General features: G+C 39.0%; 4 protein-coding genes and 1 long non-coding RNA gene across 8 annotated transcripts; 4 read left to right on the forward strand and 1 right to left on the reverse strand.

The window, feature by feature from the left end:
• Positions 1-2,839: 2,839 nt before the first annotated feature.
• LOC119990336 (small ubiquitin-related modifier 1-like) lies at positions 2,840-5,197 on the forward strand. The gene is made up of 3 exons (XM_038836199.1): positions 2,840-3,023; positions 3,983-4,132; positions 4,763-5,197. Exons 1-3 carry the CDS (start codon positions 2,922-2,924, stop codon positions 4,829-4,831), a joined length of 321 nt encoding a protein of 106 aa, XP_038692127.1. The 5' UTR covers positions 2,840-2,921; the 3' UTR covers positions 4,832-5,197.
• On the forward strand, positions 3,030-3,905 carry LOC119990337. Its single transcript, XR_005466019.1, has 2 exons — positions 3,030-3,294; positions 3,391-3,905. It is a non-coding gene; the product is annotated as an uncharacterized LOC119990337 (long non-coding RNA).
• Positions 5,198-5,745: 548 nt separating the features above from the next.
• Positions 5,746-9,493, forward strand: LOC119991270 (protein XRI1-like). The gene is made up of 9 exons (XM_038837583.1): positions 5,746-5,986; positions 6,676-6,734; positions 6,841-6,957; positions 7,044-7,183; positions 7,796-7,859; positions 7,941-8,043; positions 8,126-8,166; positions 8,295-8,375; positions 8,896-9,493. The coding sequence occupies exons 1-9, from the start codon at positions 5,883-5,885 to the stop codon at positions 9,162-9,164; spliced, it is 978 nt and encodes a 325-aa protein (XP_038693511.1). The 5' UTR covers positions 5,746-5,882; the 3' UTR covers positions 9,165-9,493.
• Positions 9,494-9,682: 189 nt separating this feature from the next.
• Positions 9,683-11,250, reverse strand: LOC119991271. Of its 4 annotated transcripts, none has more exons than XM_038837588.1 (3): positions 11,080-11,250; positions 10,945-10,998; positions 9,683-10,713 (listed from the first exon to the last, which is right to left on the reverse strand). In XM_038837588.1, exon 3 carries the CDS (start codon positions 10,676-10,678, stop codon positions 9,746-9,748), a length of 933 nt encoding a protein of 310 aa, XP_038693516.1. In that variant the 5' UTR covers positions 10,679-10,713; positions 10,945-10,998; positions 11,080-11,250; the 3' UTR covers positions 9,683-9,745. The 4 variants fall into 4 exon arrangements, with proteins under 4 accessions (XP_038693516.1, XP_038693514.1, XP_038693515.1 ...); XM_038837586.1 differs by having other exon boundaries at positions 10,940-10,998; positions 11,080-11,249; XM_038837587.1 differs by having other exon boundaries at positions 11,091-11,248.
• Positions 11,251-11,441: 191 nt separating this feature from the next.
• On the forward strand, positions 11,442-12,480 carry LOC119991272 (small EDRK-rich factor 2-like). The gene is made up of 4 exons (XM_038837589.1): positions 11,442-11,597; positions 11,681-11,736; positions 11,858-11,960; positions 12,037-12,480. The coding sequence occupies exons 2-4, from the start codon at positions 11,730-11,732 to the stop codon at positions 12,131-12,133; spliced, it is 207 nt and encodes a 68-aa protein (XP_038693517.1). The 5' UTR covers positions 11,442-11,597; positions 11,681-11,729; the 3' UTR covers positions 12,134-12,480.
• Positions 12,481-12,752: the final 272 nt, after the last annotated feature.

Consider the following 12,752-nt stretch of genomic DNA (forward strand, 5'->3'; position numbering starts at 1 on the left):
TTTTTGCAGCAAACTTAATGCAAAAGATAAAACAAGCAATATGAACACCCCCAAGTCTCCACAAGTAAATTCTCATGATCAATTATCCAATTTACAGCATCCTCAATGCTAGAATTACCTGAAGAAATAAAATTTCATGCTCACAAACATACTGTATGATTGTGAATCATCTGCAGCCCAAAATCCAAGTCAAATAGAACTTTTCTGAAAATCACTTGTACGAGAGTTTATCCTTCTAAAGCTTTATTATATTTTCAGTAAATATCAGAAAAATCCAACTGATTTACAAGGTTGATGTAGCCTTTGCCAACCTAGTTTCATATCTCAAACAATTTCACATTCTTGTTTAATACATGCTAATAGAGTAACAATGCCATCGTTACTCAAAGTCAGATCTCAGAGGCTCTCAAATTGCTTTGATGATTTTATCTTTCAATTGATATTGGAATAATGATAAGGAAGAAAACAACAGTTTTTCAACACAGAGGTGTGCATGAGCGATACAAACACTCACCGGAATCAGTAAGTCCCTATCTAAACTGAAATTTTCACCACATCACCTGGTTATTCAGAGATTTTTTCAAAAGCACAATCACAGACTAGATTTTTTTCTCAGTAACCAAACAGCAGAATAAGATCCGAATCTTGGAAACTAAAAACCGATACGCCTATAATGTAAGTCAACAAGACAAGCATATGTACATCTATCATGTAAGTCATACCTTACGCTTTCTTGAACTCTGGATTGATATGGTGAGCTTCGAAGGGAGGTTAGGATTTGAAGGAAACAGATGTTGTTTCTAGCGCGTCCAGAGAATCCTCACCATGAAAAGCATCCACTCTAAATTTGTTTCTCAAATTTGCAGAATCTTGATTCTTCACCTTCCCAGACCTCCGATTTAGGGAAGGAACCTTTTTGCGCGCGCAAGAGTTGTTATGCCCTGTTTCGATTGTGTTTACCAATCTATCTAGGGTAACCAAATATTCGTGACAAATTTTAGATTTTAAACTTACTGGGCCTAACTTAGGTCCTGGACTAGTAGCCCAAAAGTATTTAAAAGGCCGCAAAACTCCAGTTAGGTCCGTGTAGAAGGTGAGACTGGGCCTATACCGAATCTGAGAAAGGGCCTAAGACCAATCAGAGGCGAGCCTAAGACGGGGACGACCGTGCCCTATGCCCAATCTGAGGGCGAGCTTACGAGTTACGACCATTCAGAGACATCAGAGAGGACCTAAGCTAAAGATGAGAACAGGCCCAAGACGAAGGTGAAAACGAGCCGAAGCCCCTTCTGGACTATCTACCCAATAGTTTAAAGGGGCCGAAAAACTCCACTTCGGTCCGTTTCCAAGGAGAGACCCGACCCATGCCCAATTGAGAGTGAGGTTAAATTAATGGGCTTCTTGGGCCCAGTTCGGCCCCACATGAGGTCGATCTTATGGGAGCTTTAGTCACACCCCAAAGTTGGCGAAACATACCCCGACTTTGCTGACTTTGTCTTTTTTTAAGACCTATACTCTTTACACCCCTCACCAAATTGAAGCCCAAGCCACCATGAACTAAACCCTACTAACCCCGATGAGTTTTGTTCACTGTAACTGCAGAAATCAAGTTCAAAAGTCTATGTCCACCGTAAGAAAAGTCGTCCGATCCGGACAATCTTACCACTGTTGAAGGAAAACAACACCACTTTTTGACTCTTCGTGGCAAGACGCTTCCATTCCACCCATTTTCCGATCAAGACTCTGTTGGAAATTGACGTCCCGAGTTTGATCCCAAACAAGACATTTTTGGACGATTTGGTCTCAAATATCGCCTCTGGGATAACTATGAGCCAGAGTTTCACGTTTTCGAAGAAGTTTCAACTCGAGAATAACCCCAATAGACGATGATATGACCGGCGACAACATAACGTATCTATCTGATTACGGGATGCATTTGTAAAATGTCTTAGATTTATGTATTTTTTGTGGATTTATAAGAGTTACAGTTTTTATGGGTTACACTTAGAAAATATTGGGATGTGACTAAAACTCCTCCATCCTTATCCAAATTTTTGCCTCGTTTTGCCTGACGAGACCAATCCACTTCAAGGCTTAATTCATGACTTTTAGACTTTACTAATTAAAACTTTAGAAATTTTGGAAATCATCGAGTGGTAATGTTCACCGTGACCTTTACTCTTTTGATCTAATTTACTTTATTGTTCACTAGAAAATTTGTATATGCATGAATTTGACGGCTCCAATTTAGATCTATCTCGAATATTCAAGTAATAAATTTTTATGATGTCATTATTAACTACCAAAAATAATGTTTATTAAAGTCAAGTCTAAACTTGTATGTGATTTGGCTTCCCGCAATCACTGCGTCGGGATGAGAGAGAATATGTTCAATTCAATCCACAACTTTTTTCTCCACAAATTACAATATAATCATATTGGGTCTTCAAATGAAATCCAATTAAGTACATGCATATCAATCCAATTGAAATGGCAGCACATATTCTCCCCCAAATTGCCTTAGAAAGAAACAAAAATAAAAAAAAGAAGTTTAAAATGGCACATTAATACATTAGTGGCCGTTGATTCCCTCTCGAGCAATTTCAGTCGTCCATTCCGAAACCAATGAATCGCTACGGGTCCCGGAATCCAAATCTCTATCAATTTTATTTTATTTGGAAAATTCGCACTAAAATACCTCGCTCGTAGCCAATAACAAGACACTCGCTCTCTGTCGACGGCACGTCATTAAAAGTTGGATCTATTTACAATACTACCCACCCTAAATCATTATATATAGCGTGAATAAAACGCTTCTCTCTTCGGCCTTTTGAAGCAGACCTATTTAATAATCTCTTTAGTTTGTTTGTCGGGAAGCAAACCTAAAATCACCAGATAGAGAAAAACGCGATTGAGAGAGAATGTCTGCAACAGGCGGCGGCGGTGGCGGTGGCGCAGGGCAAGAGGAGGACAAGAAGCCCGGGGACCAATCGGCTCACATTAACCTCAAAGTCAAGGGCCAGGTTTAAATCGCGCTTGATTGATTTGTTTGTTTTACTTTATTTAGGGTTTTATAAGGTTTTGGGGTTTTCGTTCTTCCAATACTTTCATGTTACGTCGGTGGAAGATTTTGGCGTGATTTTGCTTTGCATGGCTGTGAAACTCATGTTTGTTGGTTTCATTGCTAACTGCTTTTAGTGGTGTAATGTTGATGCTCGTTATCGTTGGAGAAAATTTATTGGTAATATTATGTCTTGTGGAAATGAAGTGATCTCTGGAGACATGCAATGATTGGTATGGATGGATTATGATTTGCTTGTTTTATTGTTGGTGCTTATTGCAATCCTTGTATTTCAATGTTTACGATGATTTACAACATGCGACTGCCAGATTGGATGGGTTGCTGAGATAATTGTGAAGTCACTGGTTGTAGCAGAAGACAACATGATGAAGTGGAAATTGATATGAAATCTATGGGTATCCCACAGAGGGATTATCGAGAGGATTTATAATTGCTTGTCATTTGACACAAAGATTGTTTTAGAACAAGTAGATGCTGATTCTGATTTTTTAATCCCATGATACTATGTATGGACTGGTTAAGATATTCTAATCAATAGCATTGGGGTCATCATATGGAGTGTGATTAAGATATTCCGATTTATTCGTTTTCCTTTTCAATGCGATTAAGTTGGTTATGTAAATGCTTATGAGGCAGTTTATCAGCAAAGTGAATACCAAATATCTTGCTGTGTTGTGTTAGCATTTATATAACCAACTTACTCGCATTGAAAAGGAAAATGAATAAATCAATTACGTCAAACTATAAAATTGATTATTTTGACTATACAGTTGCTTGTAGCTTCTCCGTTTTCATCATTTGTATAATTAAATTTTATGTTGTTTATCTCCATTTACTTAAATTCTTTCAGTCTGTATTTTTTCCTGCTTTCTTTATATTTGCTTCGTGGTTTGCTTGTAGGATGGCAATGAAGTGTTTTTTAGGATCAAACGGAGTACCCAGATGCGGAAATTAATGAATGCATATTGTGAGAGGCAGTCAGTGGATTTGAACTCCATTGCATTTTTGTTTGATGGGCGCAGACTCCGTGCAGAACAGACTCCAGATGAGGTGATATTTCTGCTTGTTTATTAAACTCTAGTTTCAATTTTTGGGAATTAGAAATGGTTAAGTACCGGTGCCTTGGTATATTTTAGTTGCCTTATTCTTTAGATTCATTTTAAAATTTGGACGTGTGGGTTGAAAACTGGGTTAAGGACAAACATCTTTGGAGTTTTGAACAGCTCTGAGTGTGTGATTTGTTGCTTGCCATCCTTTTGAGGCATAAGAAGTAATAACAATAAGTAATGCTTTTTTAAAATGATGGGTCTATTAAGCATTTAAAACGTAGAATGAATCAATTCAACTATTTAAATAGCGTTCGCAATGGGTAATGCTTTGTCTGTTCTGCTTTCTGTGTGATGCAATCCAAAAGGTAGCAGAACTAGATGCATGGGCTGCATATAGGACAGGCTGATAGTTGCTATTTGCTAAGGTTCGAGTAGATTAGATTATGTGTTACTTTTAAATGTCAAATGTCAAATCTGTGATATTTATCCAGCTTGTTGTGGTGGGATGAGCTAGACCCTTACACTTTTGGAGTCATCTTGAAGGGTTGTATTTTGTTATTTGAATGTTACTTTTACTATGGTTTGTTTGGTGTTTCTCATTTATTAATTCATTTTTCTTTTTCTGGCTTAGCTTGAGATGGAGGATGGCGATGAAATTGATGCTATGCTGCACCAAACAGGAGGCGGCCATCTGGCATAGTTGGTTTATTTGCTCTGTTTTATTTTTATCATTCAAAATATCCGTGTAAATTGAAATGGACCTAAGATGAACTGCATAGTTTAAGTATGGTCACGACCAAGTATTTGGTGGGAGTGTGATGCCATGGATGTTGATGATGGTCTTCTTTTGCGACTTATGGAATTATTAGGCTTGTTTGGTGTTCTTATTTTTATTGTATACCTTTTGCTTTTGTCGTCTGTACTTACTTGCCTTGCATCCTGACTGCATCAAGTAGCTGTGAGCAGAGATGTCAGCCTGTTAGCATATGTAAGTGAGATTTCAAGAAAAATAAATCCTCAACGTTTAGAAGAGAGATGGATGGATGGATACCTTTAAAGTAGTGAATGCTGAATGTATATGGCTTGCCCAAAACTTATGGGATTATTTATTTTTATCCATTGCAGTTGATTTTATCGGTTGATGCTTCCCAATCACAATTCGGGACTCCGGAGTCCCAATTTGGAACTTCTGTGCCACATTTTCCACTTTTAAACTAGAGAGCAGTACTAAAATCTACATGAACGCGGATGAACCCTATATTTCTTTGATAAATAATTCAAAGGATACCCATTATTGATACCAAAAAAGAAAATTATGAAGTTTTTGACAAACAAAGTGAAAATTCTTGAACATGCTAAAATCATTAATTAGCATTTGCATTTCTGCATAAGAGTTCTATCCTATCAGCCTAAATAAGGTAAGAAGCTGTCCAACGAACAAGATGAATAAAAACGTAACCCTGTTTTAGTTATTATCTTTTTATGGCAAGCAGAGCAGAAGATTATGACAAAATAATTAAATTTTGCAAAAGTAATCCCACGAGTAACGGACATATCAGAGGGTCCACTTACTCCAATCCTCTTTCCTTGTTTTTCTCACGCATTTTCTCGAATCGGACATAGGAAATACGCAAATGTATTTGTTATAATAAAACACAAAGCGACCACAGAGAGAGTGTGTGTGGGAGAGAGTTGGCGTTTAGCCATTCGCGCATCTCTAGCAGAAAAACACTGAAATGCTATGAATATTTATGACTTTTATTGTTCGTGAAGTAAAAGGGAGGAGACGAGCTTCTGCGATTACTGAGGTCCTAAATTCAGTTTCAGATTCAGTAATGGATCACAACTGCAACAGGTAAATGAAATCTCACCTCGCTTTTTTTGATATTGAAACTGCATTTATTATTGTGCTTTGTTCATTTCAATTTGGATGAATGTTGGCCTATTGGGATAGATTTTTCAGGTTGTGCCTTTGTTGTGCTATGAATTCTTTCTGCGATTCAATGCTGGTGCTGTTAGTTGGGTTTTTGTGAATTCTTTTGGGGTAGTGGTGGGGTTTAATGGAGTTCGCTTTGATTCTATGCTAAAGGAAGAAGGACCCTTGAATAAAGTGGTGGGTCATTTTTCATTTTTCTTCATTTGTAGAAGTTGTTATGAAAATCTGATTGCCTAAACCTGTTAGCTAACAAAGTTTTCTGCCTTGCTAGAGATCCCAATTTGGGACAGTTATGCTACGCTAGTAGAATCCCAGATTCAATTGGGATTTATTGGATTTTAAGAAACTGCAACAGGGTTTTAAGAGGTTTAATATTATTGTACTTCAATCACAAATTGGACTTGTAATCTGTCAACTAAGCTTACAAGTGCCCAGAGTATCCACTGACTGATTCTCTTATCCATATTGCCAGTGCTGTGAGAGTGTCTTCATTATGTAGTTTTCTTAGAGCTTGCATCTATGGTTACTCATTTGTTGTGAGATGGTTAGACCATAGAAATATATAACTGTAAATTGATATGTCTCTTTCCTATGATGTCAAATGGTAGTGGTGAGCATTGGAATTGGCAAGGGGATGGTAATTGCCCCCGAAAGGATTCTAATTATGGTGAGTTCTGGCTGACATTTTAAGGTTTATGTACCAATATATACAATGAAACTAGCACTTTTCGCCAAGCCCACCGACTTTTGGGTGATCTTATTCTTATAAGCAGATGTATCTAAATGCTGTTGGAATGAAGTCACTCTGAATGAGGAAGATATTTCCTATATGTTGGATGATCAAACAACCCCCATGAAGGCCTGCGGTGATTTGCATGTTACTGATAGTGGTAAATCTTTTATCTTCTGTTCTTCCATATAATAGTATTGCTCTTGCAAGTTAGAATTGTGGCTGATATGATAAAGTGGATTTCAGAGAATATAAACAAGGAGCCAGAGCAATGTAGGGAGGCTTCTTCACAAGTAAAGAGGCGACGGATGCTACAGTTTGATACTGAAGTAGTAGATTCCCTATTTTGCAGTGAAGAGATTCCATCTGTGTTTTTAAAATCATATGTCAGTGCTTGAATGCTCTTTACTTGTCCAATATTTTCATATCTAAAGCATGTTTTATTTTTGCACTTCTTCCCCCACCCCAATATCAAGTCTAAAGCATGTCCTCCTTGTTGAAATGTTGGACAAACATGTCGCACACTTGAAATTCTCCTTTATTGAAAACTTGCACAACAAGAGAGGTGCCAAATTCAAATTTCATAGTGACAAAGGCTTGATATTGTTCCATAGATGGTATTATTTTCGTCCATATTCTAACTTATCTGAGTAGATATGATATATACCCATCTAGCACTAGGCACTCAATTGTGGTAGATTGCAATATTGGACATAGTAATTCTTCCAATAGTTCCAGTGCATGGAGGCATGGAGCGTCACATCAAACATTGTTGGACAAAATGCTGCTTCTGAAGCAGATTAGCTCCAGCCTCCAGGCCTTAGCGTGTTCAACATTTCATCCTTCTGCTCCACTCATGACTCAACCCTCAATTTTTCCTTGATAAGTTTTGAGTTATGGTATGGTTGTTACATATATAATCCTTTTCTTTTTTTTTTCTGTTCAGATTTTACCAAAGTATTTTAATATCAGTGATACTTTGTTATTTGTTTGCTCAGGAGAGGAAGGACTTGTTTGACGATGTTTTACCCCAAACGTCAGAGTGGGTATCTGGGTTTTCAGGTTTGTCTTCTGCATGGCTGTGTTCTTGTAAAAATATGAATTTTATTTGGGATTACCTAATCTTGATTTTTTGTTTTCCAGAAAATGTGTCTGCCTCCGGTTACAAAGGCCTAGATCAGTCATCTGAGGAATGGATTGCCTCATGCTTTAATGACACTCAGATGAATTTTATCTGTGATGATATGTATGCTTCACTAGACTTCAATACATGCTTTGGTTTGATCATAATTCCAATTTTCCTGATTGATTTATTATGTGGGATTTAGGAATTACGCTGGAGCAGCCGATATTCAAATGGATTTTTCAGGTGCATGGCATTATATTTTTTTTCAGTCCCCAGCTTTCATATTCTCTCTGTTTCTACTTATTATTACCCTCTTCTCATTGTTCTTTTGCGTATGATATTAAGTTCATAGTATTGGTTTACTTTTGTAGAGTTGTATAATAGTTCGACTGAAACTGAAAATGTGGTTCGACAGCAAGTTACTAGGACTCCTCGAAATATTGTCTTCAAAGGTGGCCCTCTATTCTCAATCTTGTTTTTTTGCTCCTAATTGCTAAGCTTGCTGTCTGCTCTCATCCCTCATTAAATGGTTATCTATCGATGATTATTGTTTCTGGTTCTCATCTATGCACGACTACAAATCTACCACTGGCCCACATTTTTGCGTGGTAATTAAAAAGTAAACAACTCCAGTACACAAGACTCCCGCAGTGGGCGGTGTCGGAGACAAGTAAGAAGTACGCAAACCTTACCCCGCACAAAATGTGGAGAGGGGGTTCCCTGGAATTGAACTTGTATCTATAACCTTTAGGTTGCACCCATTCAATTTTATCACTGCGTCATATGTTCGCCTGTTTGACTTGTCATTGCTAGTATTATTATTTTCAGTCTCATTCCTCATGTGAGAATTTTCGACCTCTTTTGACCTTGCTGAGGCGGCTTGCTCATTTATCTTTGATCATTGTGAATATTCATCTATGGAAGTCTTAAATCCAAACTAACCATTCGAGGTACTTTGCTTTCTGCACTTAGGTAGGAAGTCCATCATACAAACACCCACCAAGTTAGCTTCTTCTGTTACTTCTCCATTTACCTTCATCAAACCGTGTGGAGTCCATGGAGATATTACTTTGAAGGACATAAACCAGAAGATCCGCACTCCACCAAAATCAAAGCGAAGTTATGAAGATCCTGCTATTTACCCGACCTCGCCCTTCTCTGGCAAGCCTGTAGTCGGCACAACTAAAATTCGTACAGATGGAGGAAAAGGTAGCATCACAATCATGAGAACCAAAGGATAAGTAAATGAACACTTTTCAACTCTGCTATGAAGTATGAACCCTTGTTTTCTCACCCCAAAAATATTGTTGGTTTGAGGGTCTCTGTATTATTTCCTGCCAGCACAGTATGGAAGTCATTACAGCATCTCTTGTTGCTGTTGTTGTTAGAATTCATAAATCAAATCAAAGTGTTTATGTTTTGATGTTTCCAACTGTTATTATTCTAGTTGTCATATAGCTATTGTTCTCTATACATGGTGATATTTGTCCAAGACAAACTCTTGTGCATCAGATCGGGCTATTTTCTTTTAGCTTAAGAATACCGTGCCAATACCATTTGAAATCTTTTAGTCTACTTGTGTTCTAGTTTTACATGTGCATTTGACGTTGAACTTGTTTACATTATGCTTCATTGTAATTCACTGATGATTTTTCTTTTTGGCTGTTGTTGAGATGTTCTTGTTGAATATAAATTCAAGTTCAGTTTTATTTTCCGGAAGTGAAGGTGTCAATGTTGTTCGACAAAGGGTCAAATCGTATGGACTCGGAATGTTCTGAGTTCGATTTTATTGCAAAAGGTATTGAAATAAATTCCGCACAATTTAGAAGATGTCAAGAATTTCTAAGATGAAACCATTGCAGATAGGGCAGTCACCCCTCCGGACCCAAAGCTCTCTTGAACAAAGCCTACAAAAGGTGTGTCCGCAGGGGATAAAAGCCGCGCCTTTATGCCTCACCATGCACACGCGGCAATTATACTCTACACCACCCCCACCAAACTGCTCTACATCCTCATAATAATCATCATCGTCCAACTCCTCTTCGTCGTATACCATCATGTGGGTGGACCCTTCAAGTCCCAACTGTCTATCGTTCTCCTCCAACAAATCCATCAAGGACATCCTCACCGGCTGTCCCGCACCTGATTGTTCCTCCGCCTCGCCCTCTGAATCAGTTCCTTCCGCAGCTGCGGCGGCCGCTGCCTCCGACGCCTCCTGCGCCGCAACAGCTTCCCTTGCTGACAACTGCCTCTCCTCCGCCAATGCCGCTGCCAACCGCCGAGTGCCTTCATTAGCCGGCTCGTATTCGTTTTCTCCAGGCTGATTTGAATCAGAGTTGGAAGCCGGAAAGCGGGTTGAGTTGTGCCGAGAAATTTGTGGCTTGAAACTTCTTGCTGGAGTAGCGTCACCGATGGCATTAACATTCACATCCTCCGATAACTCATTTGAATCCGGTGGAACCGATGGCATAGTAGTGAAACGGAGGGAATTCCGGCGCGAAAATGGGGATCTTACATGCTGATTGTTATTATTATTCCGAATATCGGAGGCAGTAATATGAACAGAGGATGTCCAAGTAGCTCCGGCGCGCTTGAGACGGAGCTTGTCCCTAAAGACTTTCCAGTTCTTCCTGAGGCCATCGGAGCCGTCACAAGGGTCCTCGTCGCGTATGATCTCGAGGAGAGTTCGGTTGATTTGATTCCCCGGTGGCGCAACCGCCGCAAGCGAATCTCGTCCACTGTCAACAGCGGACATGTGATCCAATAATGTGAGTCTCCGTTTACCACCACCTTCCATTTTGAATCAATCACAAATTCCGTAGAACAGAACATAGAATCACACAAATTCCGAGGAAAATGATAAAATACAGAGATGAATTCAAGGATCGGAAACTCAAATTTTTAGGGGGAAAAAAAACAAAACTTCAAATTCTAGACTAACCAAACAAAAACCTTATTTCTAAGCCATTAAAAACCTGATTTACAGCAAAAAAAAGCTGGAAATGGCATCGGATACCTTACATGTGTGGGCACCAGATCTCTGGTACTTAGAACTGCAGCCTTTCAATTATATATCTGCAACATTCACAATAAATGCCAAAAATAAAGGAAAGTGAAAAAGAAAATTTGAAAGAGAGCTAAGATAAGATCACACACGGAGTCTATACCGTGGTCCCTCCCTATCTCCTCCTACTCTGTTTTGTTGTCGTTAGACTACCCTTCTCTCTCGGTCAATATCTCTTGAAACGTTGGAGGGACGGTGCGGGGGAGAGTGGGAGGCTATGGAGGAGGAGATGAGGAGGGAAAAAGAGCTTTGGGCTTGCATTGACTTTGGTACAAGCCCAGCTAGTGTGGTCCAAAAGGGCTGCCGATTTAAAAATTACAGGAAAAAAATATATGAAGGGCTGTGATTAACCCGCTAGCGGTTCACAAACAAGAAAAGTCAGCGAAACGTAGGGCTGGCATCCAGCTAAGACGCAACAAAATTATATGAGAATTTTATAAGACGCTGTTAAGGAAGGATGGAATCTCGGCGGCTTCTCGAGAATTCCACGGATCGACTGGCTCTCACAAAACCTAACCCTGGCAGATAAAGTCCACACATTCTCCTCCCTTCCCCTTCCTTGGACAATTCTTTGCTCTCTCTCTCTCTCCTCGATTCGAGCTCAATCAAGGTGAGTCTCTGTCTCATTGTGTTGACGTTTTCTTTTGAGGATTCATCTGATGATGGCTTCTTCGATTGTGTGTAAATTTCCAGGGGCTTTTCTTTGCTTCTGTTGCTTGGATTCTTGAGAAATTAATCGAGAATGACTCATATCCTCCCTAATATTATTGAATAAATATTATTGAGCTTTGATTTATTGTAAATTTGTTTGCTATAGTTTCTCTTTTTTTGTCAAACATAGTGTAGTTGTTATCTTTAATCGAAGCCTACGCGGTAATCAAAGGGAAAAGGACCGTGAAAGGGCTCAAGCCAGGACCGGCGGCAAGGGTAAGAACAAAGACGATGGACTGACCCCGGAACAACGCCGTGAAAGGTAGTAATTTCTCCTTTATGGGATCCTGATTTTGATCCGACGTTGGTTTGATTATCGATCTTAATTTGATGTGCAGAGATGCTAAAGCACTACAGGAGAAGACGGCAAAGAAGGCAGCGCAGGCAGCTGGAGGGAGTAATGCCGGCGGTGGTGATGCCAAGAACAAGAAGTAGGGGCGGAGTTTGTGATTAGATTATTGTGGGAAAGCTTGTGCTGGATCAGATCTGGGTCTCTGGTATTGGAGTCATGTTCGTATCGTTTTAGGGATAGTTTTTCTTTGACGGGTCATTAACGTTGACTTCTGAATCCTTGGTTTTTATTTGATTTGGAATGGAATTCCTTTGTATAATTGTGTCATTGGTCGTCTCTTCACTTCTTTATAGTTCAGCAGTTGAATTGTGCCGGAAATTTTCAAATTTCTCACGAATGTAGTTTTAACTGTTTGATTGTTTAAGAATATTGGATGATTGTAGAAAGCAAGGAAGTGCAAATATTAGGGTTCTAAATAGATTATGGATTCATAATTTTGGAATTTAGGACCATGATTGCTTTGCTGTATTTGGTATTTTTGTCTGCGCATAACTGAATGTTGAACATGTTGGAATATTTATGGCACATCACAGCCACACCTTTGAATGCTGCTATTGCATGCTTTCTTCTCAATCATCATATGTGCTTTAAGTGTGAGTTTGAATGAAAGGTTGTTCATGATCCTGCAATTTTTTTAGAATGTCTAATGTGAATGATTTTCAAATCGTTTGATGGCTTTTGGTGCTTGTTCCATCGTTTCAG

This window comes from Tripterygium wilfordii, chromosome 22 (genome assembly GCF_013401445.1).
Source record: "Tripterygium wilfordii isolate XIE 37 chromosome 22, ASM1340144v1, whole genome shotgun sequence".
In the NCBI taxonomy this organism is placed as follows: domain Eukaryota; kingdom Viridiplantae; phylum Streptophyta; class Magnoliopsida; order Celastrales; family Celastraceae; genus Tripterygium; species Tripterygium wilfordii.